Genomic DNA, 18790 nt, shown 5'->3' on the forward strand with positions numbered 1-18790 from the left:
CCACAGATGTAGTCAATTTGATTTCTATGTATTCCATCTGGTGAGGTCCATGTGTATAGTCATCTCTTATGCTGTCTAAAGAAGGTATTTGACATGAACAAATCATTGATTTTGCAGAATTCTATCATGCAGTCTCCAGCATCATTTCCATCACCAAGGCCATATTTTCCAACTGCTGATCCTTCCTCTTTGCTCCCAACCTTTGTATTCCAATCACCAGTGATGATCAATACATCTTGATTGCATGTTTGATCGGTTTTAGATTGAAGAAGTTGGTAGCATTCTTCTATTTCATCCTCATTGGCTTTAGTGGTTGGTGTGTAAATTTGAATCATAGTGGTATTAACTGGGCTTCCCTGTAGGCACATGGATATTGTCCTATCACAGATAGCGTTGTACCTCATGACTGATCTGGATATGTTCTTTTTGATGATGAATGCAACACCATTCTTCTTCTATTTGTCATTCCCGGCATAATAAACCATGTGGTTGTCAGATTCAAAATGGCCAATATCAGTCCATTTCAGCTCACTAATGCCTAAGATATCGATGTTTATGTGTTTCATTTCATTTTTGACAACTTCCAATTTTCCCAGATTCATACTTTGTACATTCCATGTTCCGATTTTCAATGGGTGTTTGCAGCTGTTTCTCTTCATTTTGAGTTGTACCCCATCAGCAAATGATGGTCCTGTGGGCTTTTCTCCCACGGGCTTTACTCCATTCACATCATCATGGTCAACTCTACTTTGAGGAGGCAGCTCTTCCCCAGTCGCATTTTGAGTGCCTTCCAACCTGAAGGGCTCATTTTCTGGCACTGTATCTGATAGTGTTTCTCTGCTATTCATAAGGTTTTCAGTGACTAAATATTCCGAAGTAGTTCGTCAGTCCTTCTTTCTATTCTGTCTCTGTCTGGAAACTCATCTGAAACCTTTCAACCATGGGTGACCCTGCTGGTATTTAAAATACCGGTGGCAGAGATTTAAGAATCACAGCAACTCACAAGCCACCACAGTACGACAAACTGACAGATGAGTGGTTCACAGTTATGAGTAGGACTGCTAATCTCAAGGTCAGCAGTTCGAAACTACCAGCAGTGCTACAGGAAAAAGATGAGGCTTTCTGTTCCCGTAAAGATTTACAGCCTTGGAAACCCTATACAGGGTCGCTATGACTCAGAACCTCCTTTACGGCACATAACCAAGAAAAATTGATGCTTTTCAATTATGGGTTGGTGATGACTATTGAATATGCCATGATCTGCCAAATGAGCAAGCAAATATGGCTTGGGAATACAGTCAAAATGCTCCTTAGGATCTAGGCTCATGACACTTGGTCTCACATACCTTGAGCATGTTATGTTGGTATAGCGAAGGGTCAGAATAAAAGAGGAAGACCTTCAATGAGATGGACAGACACAGTGGCTCCCATGATGGGCTCAGAAGTAGAACGGATTATGGGGATAGTACAGGTGCGGCAGTATTCCATTCTGTTGTACACGCTGTCTTTGTACACTGACTTGATGGCATATGACAATGTAGTGAAAAGAATAATGCTACCTTTCACTGGTGATGTAGGAAGCAGAGATTACCTATGGTAACTACTATTGTCAAATCAGCGTCTTAAACTAGATTTAATGATCTCTGAAGATCTGTCCCGCTGTTACTTTCTAGTGTTGGATTACTTTTAATCACAAATTTTAATTTAGGTTCAGTCAGTATTTCTTAGTCTTGTTATTGTAAGTGATGCTGAGTTGATTCCAACTCAGCAATCTTATATAGGGTTTCCAAGGGGTTTAAACTGCTGGCCTTGTGGCTAGCAGTTCAGTGGGATACTAGCCACAGCAGGACTCCTTCTTGTCTGGTGGTGGTTATGTGCCGTGGAGTCGACCCGTACAGGGTTTCCAAGGCTGTAAATCTTTACGGGAGCAGAAAGCCTCGTCTTTCTCCTGCGGAACAGCTGGTAGTTTCGAACAGCTGACCTAAGGTTTGCAGCCCGATTTATAACCACTACGTTACCAGAGCTCATTATTTCTTAGTCTAGGCCTACTGACAGTCTTTAGGGAACAAGTGCAGGGTAAAAAGTACAGTCTTAATAAATATTTGTTCAATAAGTAAGTGTTGAGTAGCCCCGGTGGTGATATAGCATAAGCAAACCACAAGGTCGGCAGTTGAAACCTCACAATTGCTCCATGGAAAGAAGATGAGCCTTTGTGCTCCAGGAAAGATTTTACTGACTCTGAAACCCTTAAGTCAGAATCCACAGGATGGCGGGAGGTTTAGATTGATGGTGTCGATTTCAAATAAATATAGGGTGATAATGTTTTCCTTGTCTTGAGAATTTAAGTGTTCTTTAAATAGTTTTTGTTCGTTTTGTTTCATTTTAAGGAGACAGTAATAAAAGAACAAATAACAAGCTCACGGGCCATTCCCATTAAACTCTATACAGGGTCGCTATGGTAGGAACCGACTGGACTGCACTTAACAACAACAACAACAAACAGGGTTCTGGTGTGACTCTGAGGGTTAATGCGCTGGACTGCAAAGTCGGTTTGAACCACAAGGTCGATGGTTCAAACTCACTAGCCGCTCGTCGGAAACTCCACGACAGCACTTTAACACAGGAGGCCAAGAACCAGCGAGTGCGCAAGAGCAGCAAAACGGAGCGTCAGCCATCCCACTTTCCGCTTGCTGGCCCCGCCCCCTGCACCTAGGCCTCCCAGCCCCTTGTCTCTTCTCGCTTCCGCCCAGTACCTCCGCTTCCGGAAGGGAACTGTGTTACTGAGACACTGATCCGACTGTTTTCCTTCCGCCTGCTCCATTGGTAACCCTGCAATGGCATCTGGATTGGTGAGGCTGTTCCTGCAGGGGCCTCCCCGCCTCCGGGCACCGGCTGCCCCCACATTAACGCCACCGGTTCGGGGCGTGAAGAAGGGATTCCGCGCCGCTTTCCGCTTCCAGAAGGAGTTGGAGCGGTGGCGCTTGCTCCGGAACCCGCCACCGCCAGTGCGCCGGTAGGATCTACCCGGGGAAGGGATCGAAGTGGCGATAGAAGATCTGGGGCCTCTGCATTTTCGGTCAGGCGGTGGGGAAGGTTGCTTGTCGCCAGTGTGCTCCTGGCTTGAACCTTGGAGGTTTGCGATCGAGACACGTTGGGACGTGAACGCATGTCCTGAAGCCAAAGACGTGGATGCCTGCAGTGGTCCGTAGAGGACCGACTGCCTCCATCCTAGTCTGCACCCTTCAGAACTGCGCTAGAATTCTTTGTTCCAGAGTTCTGGGAAAAGAATCGAGGGCGTATAGTATGTTGCAGTGGCCGTTTTGTAATGCCTGAGAATTACTTTGCTGCGCGTTGTCGTTAAGTGCAGCTAAGTCGATTCCGACTCATAGCAATCCTGTATAGGGTTTCCGAGGAGCAGCTGGTAGGTTTGAACCGCCGATCTGCTGTCTAGAATCAAAGAGTAGGTTTAGTTTGGGGTTTTTATCAAAATCTTGTTCTAGTCGTATAAAGTCTGGCAGAAAGAAGTGCAGGTTATTTCAGCCCCAAATGAGTTCATACTGTACGGCCCTGTAACTTGTTTTTATCCTTTAATAATGGATACTTACATCTACTGTCATAGCAGAACGGATAGATGCACTTTATTCTTTAATTCTGGATGCATGTCCTGGTGTGGCACTGTAGGAAAAGCACTGGACCGAAAGGTCAGTTTGAACCTCAAGGTTGGCGGTTCAAACTCACCAGTTTCTCCTCGCAAAATCCTCTACAGTGTCGCGATGAGTGGGAACCGACTCAACGGCACTTAACAACAACGGCATATCCAGTGTACAGATGTACTCCAGTTTATGGGCATTTGAGTTCCATATTATTGCTATTAGAACCAATTTGACAATGAATGTCCTTGAACTTATTGTATCTTTGAGAATGGATACGTAAGAAGGAAATTTTGATAAGTGCTTTAATTTTGCCCTTCCCAAAAGTGAATTATGAGCTGGGCTGCTAACTGTAGGTCAGCAGTTCGAGTCAACCAGTCACTTTGTGGGAGAAAAATGAGGCTTTCTGCTCTTGTAAAGATTTACGGTCTCAGAAACCTATATTGGGTTCCTATGAGTCTGAACTGACTCCAGGCACACAACCACCACCACCAAAAAGTGGTGATATTGTTCATGCTCTCACGGTTGGAAAAGGAGTGTTCCTACTCATAGACTCTCCAGACACAGAATATTATATTTTCCCCCTAATTGACGTAAACCAAACAAAAAACTTTTTTTAAACCTTTATTGTGAATTGAGTGAAGATTTAAGGAGCAGATCCTCACTCCCACATTCAACAAATCATACACTCTTGTTCCATTATAATGATTGCAATCCCCTTCCTTTGACACCAACAGTGTTAACCTCTGTTCATTTTAACTCTTGCTTGCATTCTTCCCTGTGTCTTCTGCTACCTTCATCTTTCCTCTACCAACTTCCCTCTTGTATATTTATTGCCTTCCCCATCACCGAAGTGTACATGTGTCTACCCTTTAGCCAGTGAATAATTTTTTTATATATGTATGTTTTTGTTTGCTTTTTTTTTTTTTTTTATTAAGGTTTCTATTGTGGATTGAGTGAAAGTTTACAGGACAGATCATCAGATTTACATTCAACAAATCATACACCTTGTTTCATTACAATGATTATAATCCCCTCCATGTATCATCAGTTAACAGTATTTCTCTGTATTCACTTTAGCTTTTAAAAACAAAACCAAAACCCACTCAGGCATTTATAATAATTTACACCTCTAAAGGGCACATTCTGCAAGTCTGCCTCCTGGCCACCAGCTCTTAGTCCCTCTTTTCCTATGAATCTAGAGTCCTCAGTTGCTCCCTCTCTCCATGGCCCCATCTCTGCCTCCATCTGACGTTGCTGCTTCTCTGGATAAGGTCCCACATTCTGCTTGTGCTCTTCTCCCTTGATGGTCCTAGGGTCCTCTGTTTCTGAACTCTAAGATTAACCACTCCCCTATTTTTATTACAAAACTTCTACCTTTACAATTGTGACAGTCACAGTTAGTTGTGATAACAATTATTCATTGTTGAATCATAAGAATCTTATCCCCATCTCTTTTAACCAGACCCTTCTTTACATGATGAAAACTATTCAGTGGGGACTCTGTATTTCCCCCCGCCCCCATACTCTTAAACTAAACTCCCTCTTGAAACCTTGTAAGCCAGTCACTTTGTGCCTTTATCGCCCCCTCATTTTAGGTTGTTGTTGTTGTTATGTGCCAACGAGTCGGTTCCGACCCATAGCGATCCCGTATAGGGTTTCCGAGGGTGTAAATCTTTATGGGAGTAGAAAGCCTCATCTTTCTCCCACGGTGCAGCTGGTGGTTTCGAACCGCTGACCTTAAGGTTCGCAGCCCGATTCGTAACCACTACGCTACCAGAGCCAATGTCTAAGTTGCCCATCCCTATCTACCCTGTGTACAGAGGGGAAAGCATTGATACTTGATGTGAAGACTCCTTCCCCCTCTATTGGTGTTTAGAGTTACTACGTCCACGAGTATAGGTCATGTTCATCAAATTGTAGCAATTTACCCTTGTTTCCTTTATCAAAACAATTAAAAAAAAAAAATCTTCCTCTAGTTGAGTTCGCATTATTAAGCCATTGAGGCTAGGTCAAATGGATATTGTCTGCAAGTTTGGGTGTTCTTGTGCATCTCCCCTCACTTCATATCAGCTGGATGCTTCACTCTCAGCTCTAGCCCTCTGTGGCTGTGTCCTTGTCCATAGGCTCAAGTGTCCCCAGGTCTCACCACACTTTGGACCAACTAGCCCTTCCTCTCTCTCATCTCTTGGTCAACGGGAGTCAGTGGAATGTGGCTAACTCAGCCCATTTCTTCATTGCTGCCTTTCCCCTTCTTCCACTCACCAGTAGACCAATGTGGTCGCCAGCAAGCTTACATACCTGTTTGTGTGTTCCCTTTGAGTTTCAATCTTAGAGGGGAGTTTGTCCTGAAGGAACTTATTGCTTGCCTTGATGGCTTGCCAATAAACAGCTTGCTTATTCTTGTAGTAACCAGTCATGCTGACATTTCTATTTTGGGTTTTTCCTGATGATCTTTCTTTGAACATGTATCTTCTGTTGCTCTAGCTGTTCCAGCCTGGTCTGCCTGCCCTTTCTAGTGGGAATCTCCCACCTCATAAGGTTCTGGATGGGATTCAGGATTTCACCTAAGGTCCTATACTCTGCAAAGGCTTTGCAAGAGGCCTATTTCACTGGGCAAGTTCTAGAACTCCTTTTAGGTATTCCAGTCAGTTACAGACTAAAGACGGGCTTACAAATTATCTCTAATCATGTTTCCCAACTTTCATTTCTATCCCATTCAAATGTCTATTTTACAATAGTAGGCAAGGGAAACCAATATTCATAAGACATTCAAGGATTTTAGTATTACTTCCCCTCTTCAAGCGATGCCTAGATCCCTGTATCACAGAACCCTGTTGTTCCAGGGTTGAGCATGCATCACTATTTACCTCTGTCCCACTTAGGCCATGCAAACTTGTCTGTGTTCCCCAATCTATCTTGTTCTTCTGCCTCTTCCCCCTTCTATTGCCCTCCCCAACAGCCGAACTAAACCCCCACCCCAACCCTACTGCTGTGGTTATCTTATATTCTATTAACTCTTCCCTCCATTTAAGACAGTTTACTTTATCCTGTAATTTATCTGACCTTCTCACCACCTGGATCTCTGTTCCTTTGTGCTTACCTTCTTTAACAGTGTAATATTTTGATCATAGACTGACCTCCCAGATCCTCTGTTCTTATAATTTTATTCTGTCAATTGAGTTCAGGGTGAAGCTGCCACATATGTCATTCTCTGGATGTTGTCTGTTCTTGTTGGTTCTCAGTCCACAGAACTTCCTTTAGGATGTTTTTCATAGCCGGGTTGGCTTTGGCAAAATCCCTTAGCTTCTGTTTATCCTGGAATGTTTGGATTACACCATTGAATTTGTTTGACAGCTTTGCTGGGTAAAGGATTCTTGGTTGGCAATTTTTTTTTTCTTTCAGGGTTTTACTATGTCTCCCCATTGCCTTCTTGCCTGCATGATTTTCTGTTGAGAGAGCCGAGTTTAATCTGATTTGCTTGACTTTGTATGTTACACTTCTCTTTTCCGTAGCTGCTTTCAGGATTCTGTATTTATCTTTGATTTTGGAGAGCTTGATTATTACATGTCTTTGTGATTGTCTTTTAGTGCCTATCCTTCCTGGGTTTCGTTGAGCTTCTTGAATACTTATCTTTTTGCTTTTCAGGATGTTAGGGACATTTTCTTCTAGAAGCTATTCAACTATCTCCTTTGTGGATTTGTGTGATTCTTCCTGTTCTGGAATGCCAATAATTCTTGTTATTCCTTTTCACGTTGTCCAACATGAATCTTAGGCCTTCTTCAGGTTTTTTAATCTTTTTTTGTGCTTGCTCTTATACTTTAGTAGAGTTGAGAAATTTATCTTCTGACTCATTAGTTCTGGCTTCTATCTCTTCAATTCTACTCCTTTACCCTTCCAATGTATTGTCCATTTCTGATTTTCTATTATAAATCATTTGGACTTCTTTCTGTAGGTTTTGAAATGTTTCCAATGCTGTATCTATCTTATTTGATTGTTCCTATAGCACTTTACTGACTTCTTCCTTTATTTTCTCAACTGCATTGATACATTTTATAATTATTTGTCTAAATTCCTTCTCAGGCATTTCCAAAGCCTGCCCATCCTCCAGTATGGATTATAGGTCTGCCTCCTGCTCATTTGCCCCAGTCACTTTATCTCATTTCTGTACAGTCATTGCTGGTACGGTCATCTGTTTCTGTTTGGGGGCATATTCAGGAGTTATTTGTGGCCCTAATACATAGATGAGTGTGTATTTTGGTATTTTTTGTGCTTTCTGATTGCCTCCAAGTAGATGTGATTAGGAGATGGGCTTCCCTTTTCACTCTTCTTCCTGAAGAAATTTCAAGATGCCACTGTTGGCCATTGTGATGTAACTCAGGATTTAATTTTCGGCTTATTTCCTTTTAGTCTGTCTGTCCCGCTCCACAATCCCTGTTCAGGCCTTTTGCCTAGTGATAAACAGTTCAGGGCTGGCTGTGGCCATTTTGTGCTGCCATTTGGTTTTAAATGGAAACTGTCCCTTTAAATTTCAAGGATATTTGTGCGCATGCGTAGTAGACCCTCCGGGGGTCGGAGTAGGGTGTCCACTCATTCAGGCACCCCCTCTATTCACCAGAATGGATGTGCGCAGACAGCAAGAGACCAATGAACAGATACAAACAAAAAAAGAATGTCCATGTCTTTATTGCCACAGTTCTGTCAGGCATCTGTGGCTCCTCTGATTCTTAACCGGCTTGGTCTCTCCCAAGATGGCAGCTCTGGGAGCAGCTGAGCATCTTGAATTAGAAAGCAATGGATTTCTTGCTTCTGCTACCAATTCTCCTAGTTGTAAGCCTTCCAATCTTTTAAATATTCTTTTATATGTGGTTCAGAGTTCTAGCACCATCCCCTGAGCCTGCTTGGTCCGGTATTATGTGTTGTTGCTGACAGAGCTCCTCACTGCATGATTTACCATCTTGTTTGTTCCTCCTCCAGTGAGTAATTTTTGCTGCCGCAAACTCCTGGTTATTGTTCTTGCTAAGTGACATCGAGTCAGGATCCAACTCATAGGGACCCTCTACAGGTCATGTACAGGGTTTTCGATGCGCCGCTGGTGAGTTGGAACTGCGGCCCTTTATGTCCCAAACTGACTTTGCAGCTTACCACATTAACCAGCAGCGGCGCACCAGAAGTCCTGGTAACCATCATAAAATGTTTCTTTTAGAATGAAAACCTTTTCTTAACTGTTTTCGAGTCATCTCATACAATATTTGTCCTTTTGTGATTGACTTAATTTCATTCAGCTTAATGTCCTTGAGGTTCATTCATGTTATAAGGTGTTTTGTAGATTCATTGTTTTTCTTACATTGCATAGTGTCCCATTGTGTGCATGTAACCAAGTTTGTTTATCCGTCCTTGTGATGGGCGTTTAAGCTTTCTCCCATCTTCTTGCTGTTATGAATAGGGCTGCAGTTAGCATCAGTGTGCATGTATTTATTCATGTCATGGCTTTCATTTATTGAGGATACATATCAAGTAGCGTAGTGGTTATGAATTGGGCTGCGAACCTCAAGGTCAGCAATTCGAAACTACCAGCTATTCCTTGGGAGAAAGATGAGGCTTTCTGTTTCCATAAAGATTTACAGCCTCAGAAACCCTGTATGGGGTCACCATGGGTCAGAATTGACTCCACAGCATGTAACAACAACAATATCAAGTAGACAGATGACTGGGTCATATGGTATCTTTATTTCCAACTTTGTGAGAAAGCACCACACATTTTCCACAGCGGTCGTACCATTTTACAGTCCCACCAGCAGGGTAGGAGGGGCCCATCTTTCTATACTCTCAGCGTTCAGTTTTAAAACCTCTCTCTTCTTCACATAGCTTTGATTTCTTATGAGGTGAAGCATTTTAGACTTTCAAAATTGAATGGAATTATATGTATTTTATGCCCTTTGTTGAATGTTTAGTTTGTTCTTGCATTTTTACTTAAAATGCTTTTCCTTTAGACTTGTCTTTGTCTGTAAAAAGATCCTTTGTTCAATTCTTATAAAGAATGAGCTTTTTATTTATATGATACCAGATTATTTAAGGGCTGATTTAAACATATGTACATACAGTTATTGCGTATGGATGGAATCAATGAAGTCCCTAGGTGGCACACACAGTTCAGTGTTCTACTAGCCACAAGGTTACTAGTTCAGACTCACACAGAGGCGCCTTGGAGGACAGGCCGGCTGATCTGCTTCAGAAAGGTGACAGCTTTGAAAACTGTGACCCAGTTCCACTCTGTACACGTGGGATTACCATGAGTTGGCCTGTCGACGTCTACTAACAGCAATAACAACCTAGCCAAACAGCAGAAATCAGACACTTAAATATTAGTACAGCGACTTAGACTGTGTTGTTGGACCACTTTAATGTGGCAATTGGTTCAAAGGGAAAAGAATCCAACGTATATACAGAATACAGAATATAGCCAAAGACCACAAGTAATTATCTGACTTGAGTTTTACAGTTTTAAATAGTAGATCTTGTTGGCTTTAAAAAGAAATGCAGCCCCCCCCCCTTTATATATATATAATTGATGAAATTATAACAGTGAAAAACAATTTCAGTCGTAGCAACATGCTCTCTTTACCTTGTCTTCCTGTCTCTTATCCTGTATTTTCAGTTCAGAGAAGCCCAACTGGGATTATCATGCTGAAATACAAGCATTTGGACCTCGGTTACAGGAAACCTTTTCCTTAGATCTTCTGAAAACTGCATTTGTTAATAGTTGTTATATTAAAAACGAGGAGGCCAAACGCCAGCAACTTGGGATAGAGAAAGAAGCTGTTCTTCTGAATCTTAAAGATAACCAAGAGCTGTCTGAACAAGGGACATCTTTTTCACAAACTTGTCTCATGCAACTTCTTGAAGATGCATTCCCAGACTTGCCCCCTGAAGGCATCAGAAGTCTTGTTGACTTTCTCACTGGTGAAGAAGTCGTGTGTCATGTGGCCAGAAACTTGGCCGTGGAGCAGTTAACCCTGAGTGCCGAATTCCCAGTGCCCCCGACTGTCCTGAAGCACACTTTCTTTGCCGTCGTTGGAGCCTTGCTGCAGGGCAGTGGACCTCAGAGGACTGCGCTTTTCCTCAGGGTGGGTAATCAGTCATTGTGCCTGCTCGGAGGTGGGCAGATATAGCAGATCATGCTAGTCATTGCTCTCTTTGTTATAACAACTTTGAAAGCTATATGTGAATTTTCCACCTCCAAAAACTCAGGAAGCCCTAGGGCCTTTTTATAATAGGGTCTTAATTATGATATGAGTTCGTTCTTAGAATTGTTACATGCATATTACTTTGATGAACCCAATGCCATCAAGTTGACGGTGAGTCATAGTGACCCCCCTAGGACAGAATAGAAGCGCTCCCTGGGTTTTCCAGGACTGTAAATCTTTATGGGAGCAGTTAGCCTCATCTTCCTCCCATGGAGCAGCTGGTGGATTTGAACCACTGACTGGATTTTACTATTTCAGTTGTCTCTAATTAAGAACAGCATTAGAGGTGAATTTTCTTGAAGACAGCAAGCCAAGTAGTGCCTATGCTGTAGTGCTCAGATGTTTGGTGAACAAGTGAGTCCTAGGTCACTGTGCCAGAGCCTGGTGTGCTTAGGGAATTTCATGCTTAAAATACCAGCTGCTGTTCTACTCTTCCAAGAGATCAAATCAAATCAGATTCCTGGGTCCATGCGATATAAGCTCACGAAGAAAACCAGATGCACCGATGTCAAGTTGCTTCTGACTTGGCTATCATGTAGAACAGTGTAGAACAGCCACTACTGTTTGCAAGTCTGTAAATCTGTCCAGGAGCAGAGCGCAATAATCAGGGCACCAACCAGGCTAAAAGGACCAATTGGTGAGTTTGAAACGCTGACCTTATAGTTAGCAGTCCAGTGCTTATCCTACAGCACCACACCAGGATAGGTCAAAAAAGTCTTGAGTCAGACATTTGAGTGTAAAGTCCTATAAGCTAGCATCTCTTGCTGCTGAAATCTATTTATGTTTAGTTTTGATCCCAGATTGTATACTTTTCATAGAGAAGGATAACTGCGTAAACCAACACTTCAGGCTTTGTTCCTGGATTCAGACCTGGCTTCCCCTCCCTGAAACAGTCTGTAATAGGAGAGCTACCTGTGTTGTAATGAAATTTGCTTTTAATTTCATGGAACTAAGAGATCTTTCTCTAAACATTGTCTCCTCTGGTGTGGCACTGTAGGATAAGCACTTAACCGCAAGGTCAGTTTGAGCTGCAAGGTCAGCAGTTCAAACTCACTAGCCACACCTCAGAAACCCTATTCAGGGTTGCTGTGAGTTGAAACCAACTCAGCACTTAACAACAACAACCCCCATTCACAAGGCGTTCTATTAACATAATGGGTTGTGTTATACATTGAACTATTAACCACAAGGTCAGCAGTTTGAATCTACCAGCCACTTTGAGGGAGAAAAATAGGGCTTTCTGCTCTAGTAAAGATTTACCCCCTTGGTAACCCTGTACTAGCTTGCTATGAGTTGAAACCAACTCCATGGCATGCAGCCGCGGCAACCCTCATTCACATACCCTGTTAGCATACCGCTAACTTTGTTAACATGGTTATTTACCAGATTACCAAATAGATGCTTTTGTGAAAATTATTGTTTGTTTCTATATTTTGTATACAGCATAAATTAACTTTGGCAAAACGAATTCCTCCCTGATTTGAATGTTCATAACTTGCCCATTTTTGTAGTGTTTTGAAGTATTTTGAAGTCATAAACAATTTATGAGGAATTAATTATTCTTTGAGGGTAGTGTGGTGGCTCTGAAGAATAAGTACTGGACTGCAAACTACACGGTCAGTGGAAGATGAGGCTGTCTGTTCCTGCAAAGATACACAGCCTCAGAAACCCAGTCAGTGGCACTATGAGGTGGAAGTGACTCTATGTTACCTAGCAACAGCAATTATTCTCTGAATTGACTAAATCATGAAGTGGTAGTATCTAGCGGCCCTGAGTGTCTTCCCCAACTCTTTCTCTTTCTTCCTTTTTTAAAAAGTTTTTATTGTGCATTGAGTGAAAGTTTACAGGGCAGATCATCAGTTTTACATTCAACAAATCATGTACTTTGTTTCATTACAATGATTATAATCCCCTATTTCTGCTCCCATAAAGATTTACAGCCTCAGAAACCCTATACAAGGTCACTGTGAGTCGGAACTGACTCCACAGCACATAACAATAACAACAATGTACCACCAGTTTACAGTATTTCTGTATATTCATTTTAGCCCCCTTTTTTTTTTTTAAACATTCGGGCATATAAATTTACACCACCAAAGGGCACATTCTGCAAGTCTGCTTCCTGACCGCCAGTGCTCAGTCCCTCTCCTCCCATGAATCTAGAGTCCTCAGCTGTGCCCTCTCTCCATGCCCCCATCTCTGCCTCCATCTCCGAGTCACTCCTTCTCTGGATAACGTCCCACATTCTGCTTGTACTGTTCTCCCTTGATGGTCCTAACGTCCTTTGTTTCTGGACAGTAAGATTAACTACTCCTTCGTTTTTGTTACAAAACTTCTACCTTTACAACTGTGACAGTCACAATTAGCTGTGATAACAATTACTCACTATTGAATCATGAGAGTCTTATCCCCATCTCTTTTCACCAGACCCATATAGACAAGATGAAGACTATTCAGTGGGGACTCTGTATTCCCCCTCACACTCTTAAACTAAGCTCCCTCTTGAAAACTTGTAAGCCAGTCATTTCGTGCCTTTATTGCCCCCTCATTTTAGGTAGCCAATGTCTAAGTTGCCCATCCCTGTATGCATTGATGTGAAGACTCCTTTCCTCTCAGTTGGTATGTTGAGCTACTACATCCACGAGTATAGGTCAGCTTCATCAAATTGTAGCAATTTACACTCATTTACTTTATCAAAATTTTTTTTTTATCTTCCTCTAGTCTAGTTTTGATTATCAAGCCATCAAGGCTAGGTCAAATGGGTACTGTCTGCATGTTTGGGTGTTCTTGTGAATCTCTCCTCACTTCATATCAGCTGGATGCTTCACTCTCAGCTCTAGCCCTCTGTGGCTATGTCCTTGTCCATGGGCTCCAGTGTCCCCAGGTCTCACCACACTTTGGACCAATTAGCCTTTCCTCTTTCTCTCATCTCCAGGTCAGCGGGAGTCTATGGACCATGGTTGAACTCAGCCCCTTTCTTCATTGCTACCTTTCCTCCTCTTCCACTCACCAGTAGACCAATGTGGTCCCCAGCAAGCTTACATGCCTGCTCATGTGTTCCCTTTGAGTTTCAGTATTGGGGTGGGGGGGTCTCTTTTATTTTTTTTTAATGACTTCTGACCTCTTCCCTTAATGACTTTTTACATGAGGTTTACACAAATTTTTACCATTTATTTATCAATCCAGCTTTGAAACCATTTTTACCCCTTACTGATAAATACCGAAATTTAAATGGTAAAATAGGGTTCTGTCTTCTTTGGAATTTTGGGGTGGTTCATGCTGCTTGAGGTCAGCAGTTTCCTCAGACTTTTGAACATTATTTTATTCAACTTTTTTTGCCAATAATGAAATTTTTATTACATGAAGAAACTGTGTGAAAAAGAATAGTACATTGTTTTGTTTTTCCCTTTCCCATTAAGATTTTTGTTTCTGTTAAAAGTATACTTTTATTTGTGGTCCTAATTTTTGTTATACTAATTTTAATATATAAATTATATTTTCACATGCAGGATTTCTTAATTCCTCAGATGACTGGAAAAGAGCTCTTTGAGATTTGGAAGATAAGAAACCCTATGGGGCTGCTGGTGGAAGAATTAAAGAAAAGGAATGTTCCTGCTCCTGAATCTAGACTCACCAGGCAGTCTGGATGTACCACAGCTCTGCCGTTATATTTTGTTGGTTTATACTGGTTAGTCAAATTTTAGTCTTTACTTCATAGTGTTGATTGGGAGCTTTAAAAACACTATTCTCCAGAAAGAGACGGGAGGGGACCGAGACCATTGCCCTTGACCGTGCTGTAGGTCTGCCAAGGAACTCACTGTCGTGGCCTCATTTTCAGTCAAGCAGTAGATAGGTATATGGGGGGACAACACTAGTAAAGGAGCTCTGGTAACGTAGTGGTCACGAATTGGGCTGCTACCTTTACAGTTAGCAGTTCGAAACTACCAGCTGTTCTACAGGAGAAAGATGAGGCTTTGTGCTCCCGTAAAGATTTACAGCCTCAGGAACCCTATGTAGGGTCGCTATGAGTCAGAACCAGCTCCACGGCACACCACCACCACCACCACCACACTAGTAAGGTATGCTTACCATGGAACGGTCGATCAAAAGGGCAGCGTTTATCCACGGATGAAGTTGAGAAGGGATGGGAGGTAGATGGGATGGAAGTGGGGTAGCTGCTGTTGCAGTCATTAAGATGAAACAAAGGCTATGATTTATTAAATGTAAAACTGATGATTTACTCTGTGAACTTTCACTCAATTTAAAAAAAGTGCGGTGCGGTGGGGTGGGGTGAGAAATAGATTAATCTCAGTTCCTTAACAGTAACCTCTAATTGCATTCAGAGAGTTTTAAAGTGCTTATACTTAATTTCTTTTACTACTTTCCTGCTGACTGTAGTAATTCTTAGGAAAAGGCAGGTTATCTGGTTTTGCTTTAAAATAGCTTTTGCTAGCCAACTATTCATTATAGCGTTTTGTGGAGTTTATGCTAACCTCAAATCTTCTGTATAAAGACTGCATTTTGATTTGTGTGGGTTTGACTTTGAACTCTAAACCAGTCTTGGCTATAGCTTCAACTGAGCCCAGCACTAAAAAAAGAAGAGCTTAATTGGCCATTAAAATGTACAAATCAACCCCAGTTGAGAACTTTTTTGTTAGTAAAAAGTAGGCCTGCCGCTTGATTAATTTCAGTTGGATTAAAGGAGCTCTGGTAGCGTAGTGGTTATGAATTGGGCTGCGAACCTCAAGGTCAGCAGTTCGAAACTACCAGCTGCTCCGTGGGAGAAAGATGAGGCTTTCTGCTCCCATAAAGATTTACAGCCTCGGAAACCCTGTACAGGGTCGCTATGAGTCGGAACCGACTCCACGGCACATAACAACAACAACAAAGTATTAAAATGTAAACATTGAATATCTAAAATAAATTTGGGGCAAGACACGTTCCCAGGAAGTAGTTAAATATAATTGTAAGTTAAATATAAAAAGTAACACACCCATTTCACATTTGTAAACTAATAGGATTATTGTACTTCAATGTGCACATCATTTGCTTCCTTGTAGAAACCTTTTTACAATTTCAAAGAAGAATTTGCTAATCCTGGCGTGTCACTGCGAGTTAATGAGGTGGACTGCAAGATGGGCAAGGTTGGAGGTTCAAGCTCACCAGCTGCTCCTCAGAAACCCTATACAGGGTTGCTAGGAGTGGGAACTGACATGGCACTTAACAATAACAACAGTAGAAGTACCAGTAATGCAAAGGAATTCCCATTTTAATTTTATCTATTTAAAATACTCATAGAACACTGTTGTTGTTTTAAGTGCCCTCGAGTTGGTTCCCACTCCTAGCGACACTGGATACAGGGTTTCGAAGGAGCGTCTGGTGCCTTTGAACTATCGACCTTGTGGTTAGCAGTCCAATGTTTCTCCTCCAACACCACACCAGGACTCTTCATAGAGTAGTCAGTGAGTCAGTGAGTGGTGTACCACGGAGTCGGTTCTGACTCGTAGCGAGTCTGCACAGTGTTTCCGAGGTTGTGAATCTTTATGGGAGCAGAAAGCCTCGTCTTTCTCCTGCGGAACCACTGGTAGTTTTGACCTTGAGGTTAGCAGCCCAACTCATAACCACTATGCTACCAGAGCTCCTTCATAGAACACTACCAGTCAGAATTTAGTGAGTCCTTAACTGTGCTGTCTAGGTATCTTTTGGAAACATGTTAGAGCGTGAATTATAAATATGCAATATAAGGTTCTCCCCAACTCTAAGTGTAAGATTTTGCATGTCTATAACTCTTCATTTAAAACGTAGAACTGATGACTTAATTTGTTTGAAAACTTAAATGGGGATTCTGGTGTGGCATTGTAAGATAAGCACTGGACTGCTAACCACAAGGCTGGTAATTCAAACTCACCAGTCCCTCCTCGGAAACTCTATATAGGGTCACTATGAGTCAGAACCAACATGATGGCACTTAACATCAACAAAGGGTAAATGAAAGGCATCTATTTGTACTGATCTTATCTTTACTCAGCTTATAGCACAGGCTCAAAATAAGAAGCAAAAACAACCAAATGATCTAATCATCATTCCCAGGAGTTTATAAATATTTAAAATAATATCATAAATTTAATAAATAGTCACAAAATATAATTTCAGATTTTTACAACAAAATATTTTATTTGCATATTCTTCCGTTCTCTCCTCAGGATTGAAAAATAGATAACCCTATATAGGTTTGCTTTACTTTTTTGAGTTAAGAATTTGGGGCCCAGTGGTGGTGGTGGTGGTTGGTGGATATGTGCTACTAAGTTGGTTCCAGTTCAGAGCCACCGTGTACTGGGTTTCCAGGGCTGTAAATCTGTTTGGGGGCAGAAACCTCCATCTTTCTCCTAGAGATTCAAATCACTGACCTTGTGGTTAGCAGCCCAGATCATAATCTAGTACACTACTGTCTTTTTGTTGTTTTTAAGTGCCATTGAGTCGGTTGCGATTCATAGCGACCCTGTATATGGTTTCTAAGGAGTAGCTGGTGGGTTTGAACTGCCGCCTTTGTGGCTCAAACTGACCTTGTGGTCAAGTGCATGATCTTGCAGTACCATACCAGGACTCCTATGCTACTGCCTAGAGACGGTTTTTAAAAATATGTTTACTATGAAAATGTAAATATTTCTTTGTCTGGTTATTATATATTTGCAACAGGCTCAGTTCAAATCCTAAAGATATTATACCCAAACATATTGTGTTAGTTATGTTGGCCAGTATTACCAGTTGGAGTCCTGTTGTGGCACTGTGGGTTAATGCTTTGGACTGCAAAGTCATTTGAACCGCAAGGTCGGTGGTTCCAGCTCACCAGCCACCCCTCGGAAACCCTATACAGTATTGCTATGGGTCGGAACCGACTCGACGGCACTTAACAACAACTACATTTCTACCAGATAAGACTTAGAAAGCACAGCTGATTTGCGTACTATGTTTTATGAGGCACCATGTAATGTAAGACTCCCCTTTGTGTTCCTGCTAGTGATAAGAAGTTGCTTGCTGAAGCACCTGGGGAAACAGTATTGGTTGCAGAAGAAGAAGCCGCTCGCGTGGCCCTCCGGAAACTGTTTGGCTTCACTGAGAACAGACGACCCTGGGACTACACCAGGCCCAAAGAGACGCTGAGAGCCGAGAAGACCATTGCTGCTAGCTAGCAGATTAAGATGTGGGACGTGCCATTTGTGAAGAAAACAATGAGACAAACAGCAACAATGCCCAAAGCTAGACATTTTGTAATTGTAAAGAAATAGATCTAATTCTTTATCTTGTGTTCTTAATATTGTTATTAGGTGCCGTCGAGTCAGTTCCAACTCATAGTGACCCCATGCACAGTAGAATGTGCCTTCCTCACAATTGTTACGCTTCAGCCCGTTCCTCCTAACACTGTGTGTCAGTTTATCTTAAAATTCATTAAGTGCTGATTGGCTCATCGGAGTCCTGGTGGGGCGCTGTGGGTTAATGTGCTGGATTGCAAAGTTGGTTTGAAGCACAGGGTCAGTGGTTCAAGCTCAGCAGCTGCTCCTAGGAACCCCTATGCTGGGTCTGTATGGGTTGGAACTGACTCAGTGGCACTTAACACCAACAATGAGTCATCAGGTGACTTTATACCAACAGGTCGGGGTTTTTTGTTTTCAGTCAGGTTACAGTTTTGTTTTTAAGTGATTTTCTTTTGCCAAAGTTCTATTTTGACTTTTTTTCAAGAATTATTTCCTAAAGCCCTTGATTTGATTGTGTGATTATATACCCACTGAAACTCAGCCACTGCCAATGAGGTGGTTCCGACTGGTCTGGACCCTGTAAGGCAGGCAGGGTAGAAGTGCTGTACATCTCTACGGGAGCAGACTGCCTCATCTTTCT

General features: G+C 42.1%; 1 protein-coding gene across 1 annotated transcript; it reads left to right on the forward strand.

Moving 5' to 3' along the window:
• The first annotated feature begins 2834 nt into the window (after positions 1-2834).
• MRPL44 (mitochondrial ribosomal protein L44) lies at positions 2835-18087 on the forward strand. The gene is made up of 4 exons (XM_006861892.1): positions 2835-3013; positions 10309-10777; positions 14407-14585; positions 17916-18087. The coding sequence occupies exons 1-4, from the start codon at positions 2835-2837 to the stop codon at positions 18085-18087; spliced, it is 999 nt and encodes a 332-aa protein (XP_006861954.1).
• The last annotated feature ends 703 nt before the right edge of the window (positions 18088-18790 follow it).

This window comes from Chrysochloris asiatica, unplaced genomic scaffold (genome assembly GCF_000296735.1).
Source record: "Chrysochloris asiatica unplaced genomic scaffold, ChrAsi1.0 scaffold00044, whole genome shotgun sequence".
Taxonomy (NCBI): Eukaryota; Metazoa; Chordata; class Mammalia; order Afrosoricida; family Chrysochloridae; genus Chrysochloris; species Chrysochloris asiatica.

What these genes read in the sequence shown, in the direction of transcription:
- MRPL44 (XM_006861892.1), top strand. Translation starts at nt 2,835, where the DNA reads ATGGCATCTGGATTGGTGAGGCTGTTCCTGCAGGGGCCTCCCCGCCTC. An exon ending in GGACTGCGCTTTTCCTCAGG is followed by an intron (nt 10,778 to 14,406) that starts GTGGGTAATCAG and finishes TTTCACATGCAG; the next exon opens with GATTTCTTAATTCCTCAGAT. An exon ending in TATTTTGTTGGTTTATACTG is followed by an intron (nt 14,586 to 17,915) that starts GTTAGTCAAATT and finishes TGTTCCTGCTAG; the next exon opens with TGATAAGAAGTTGCTTGCTG.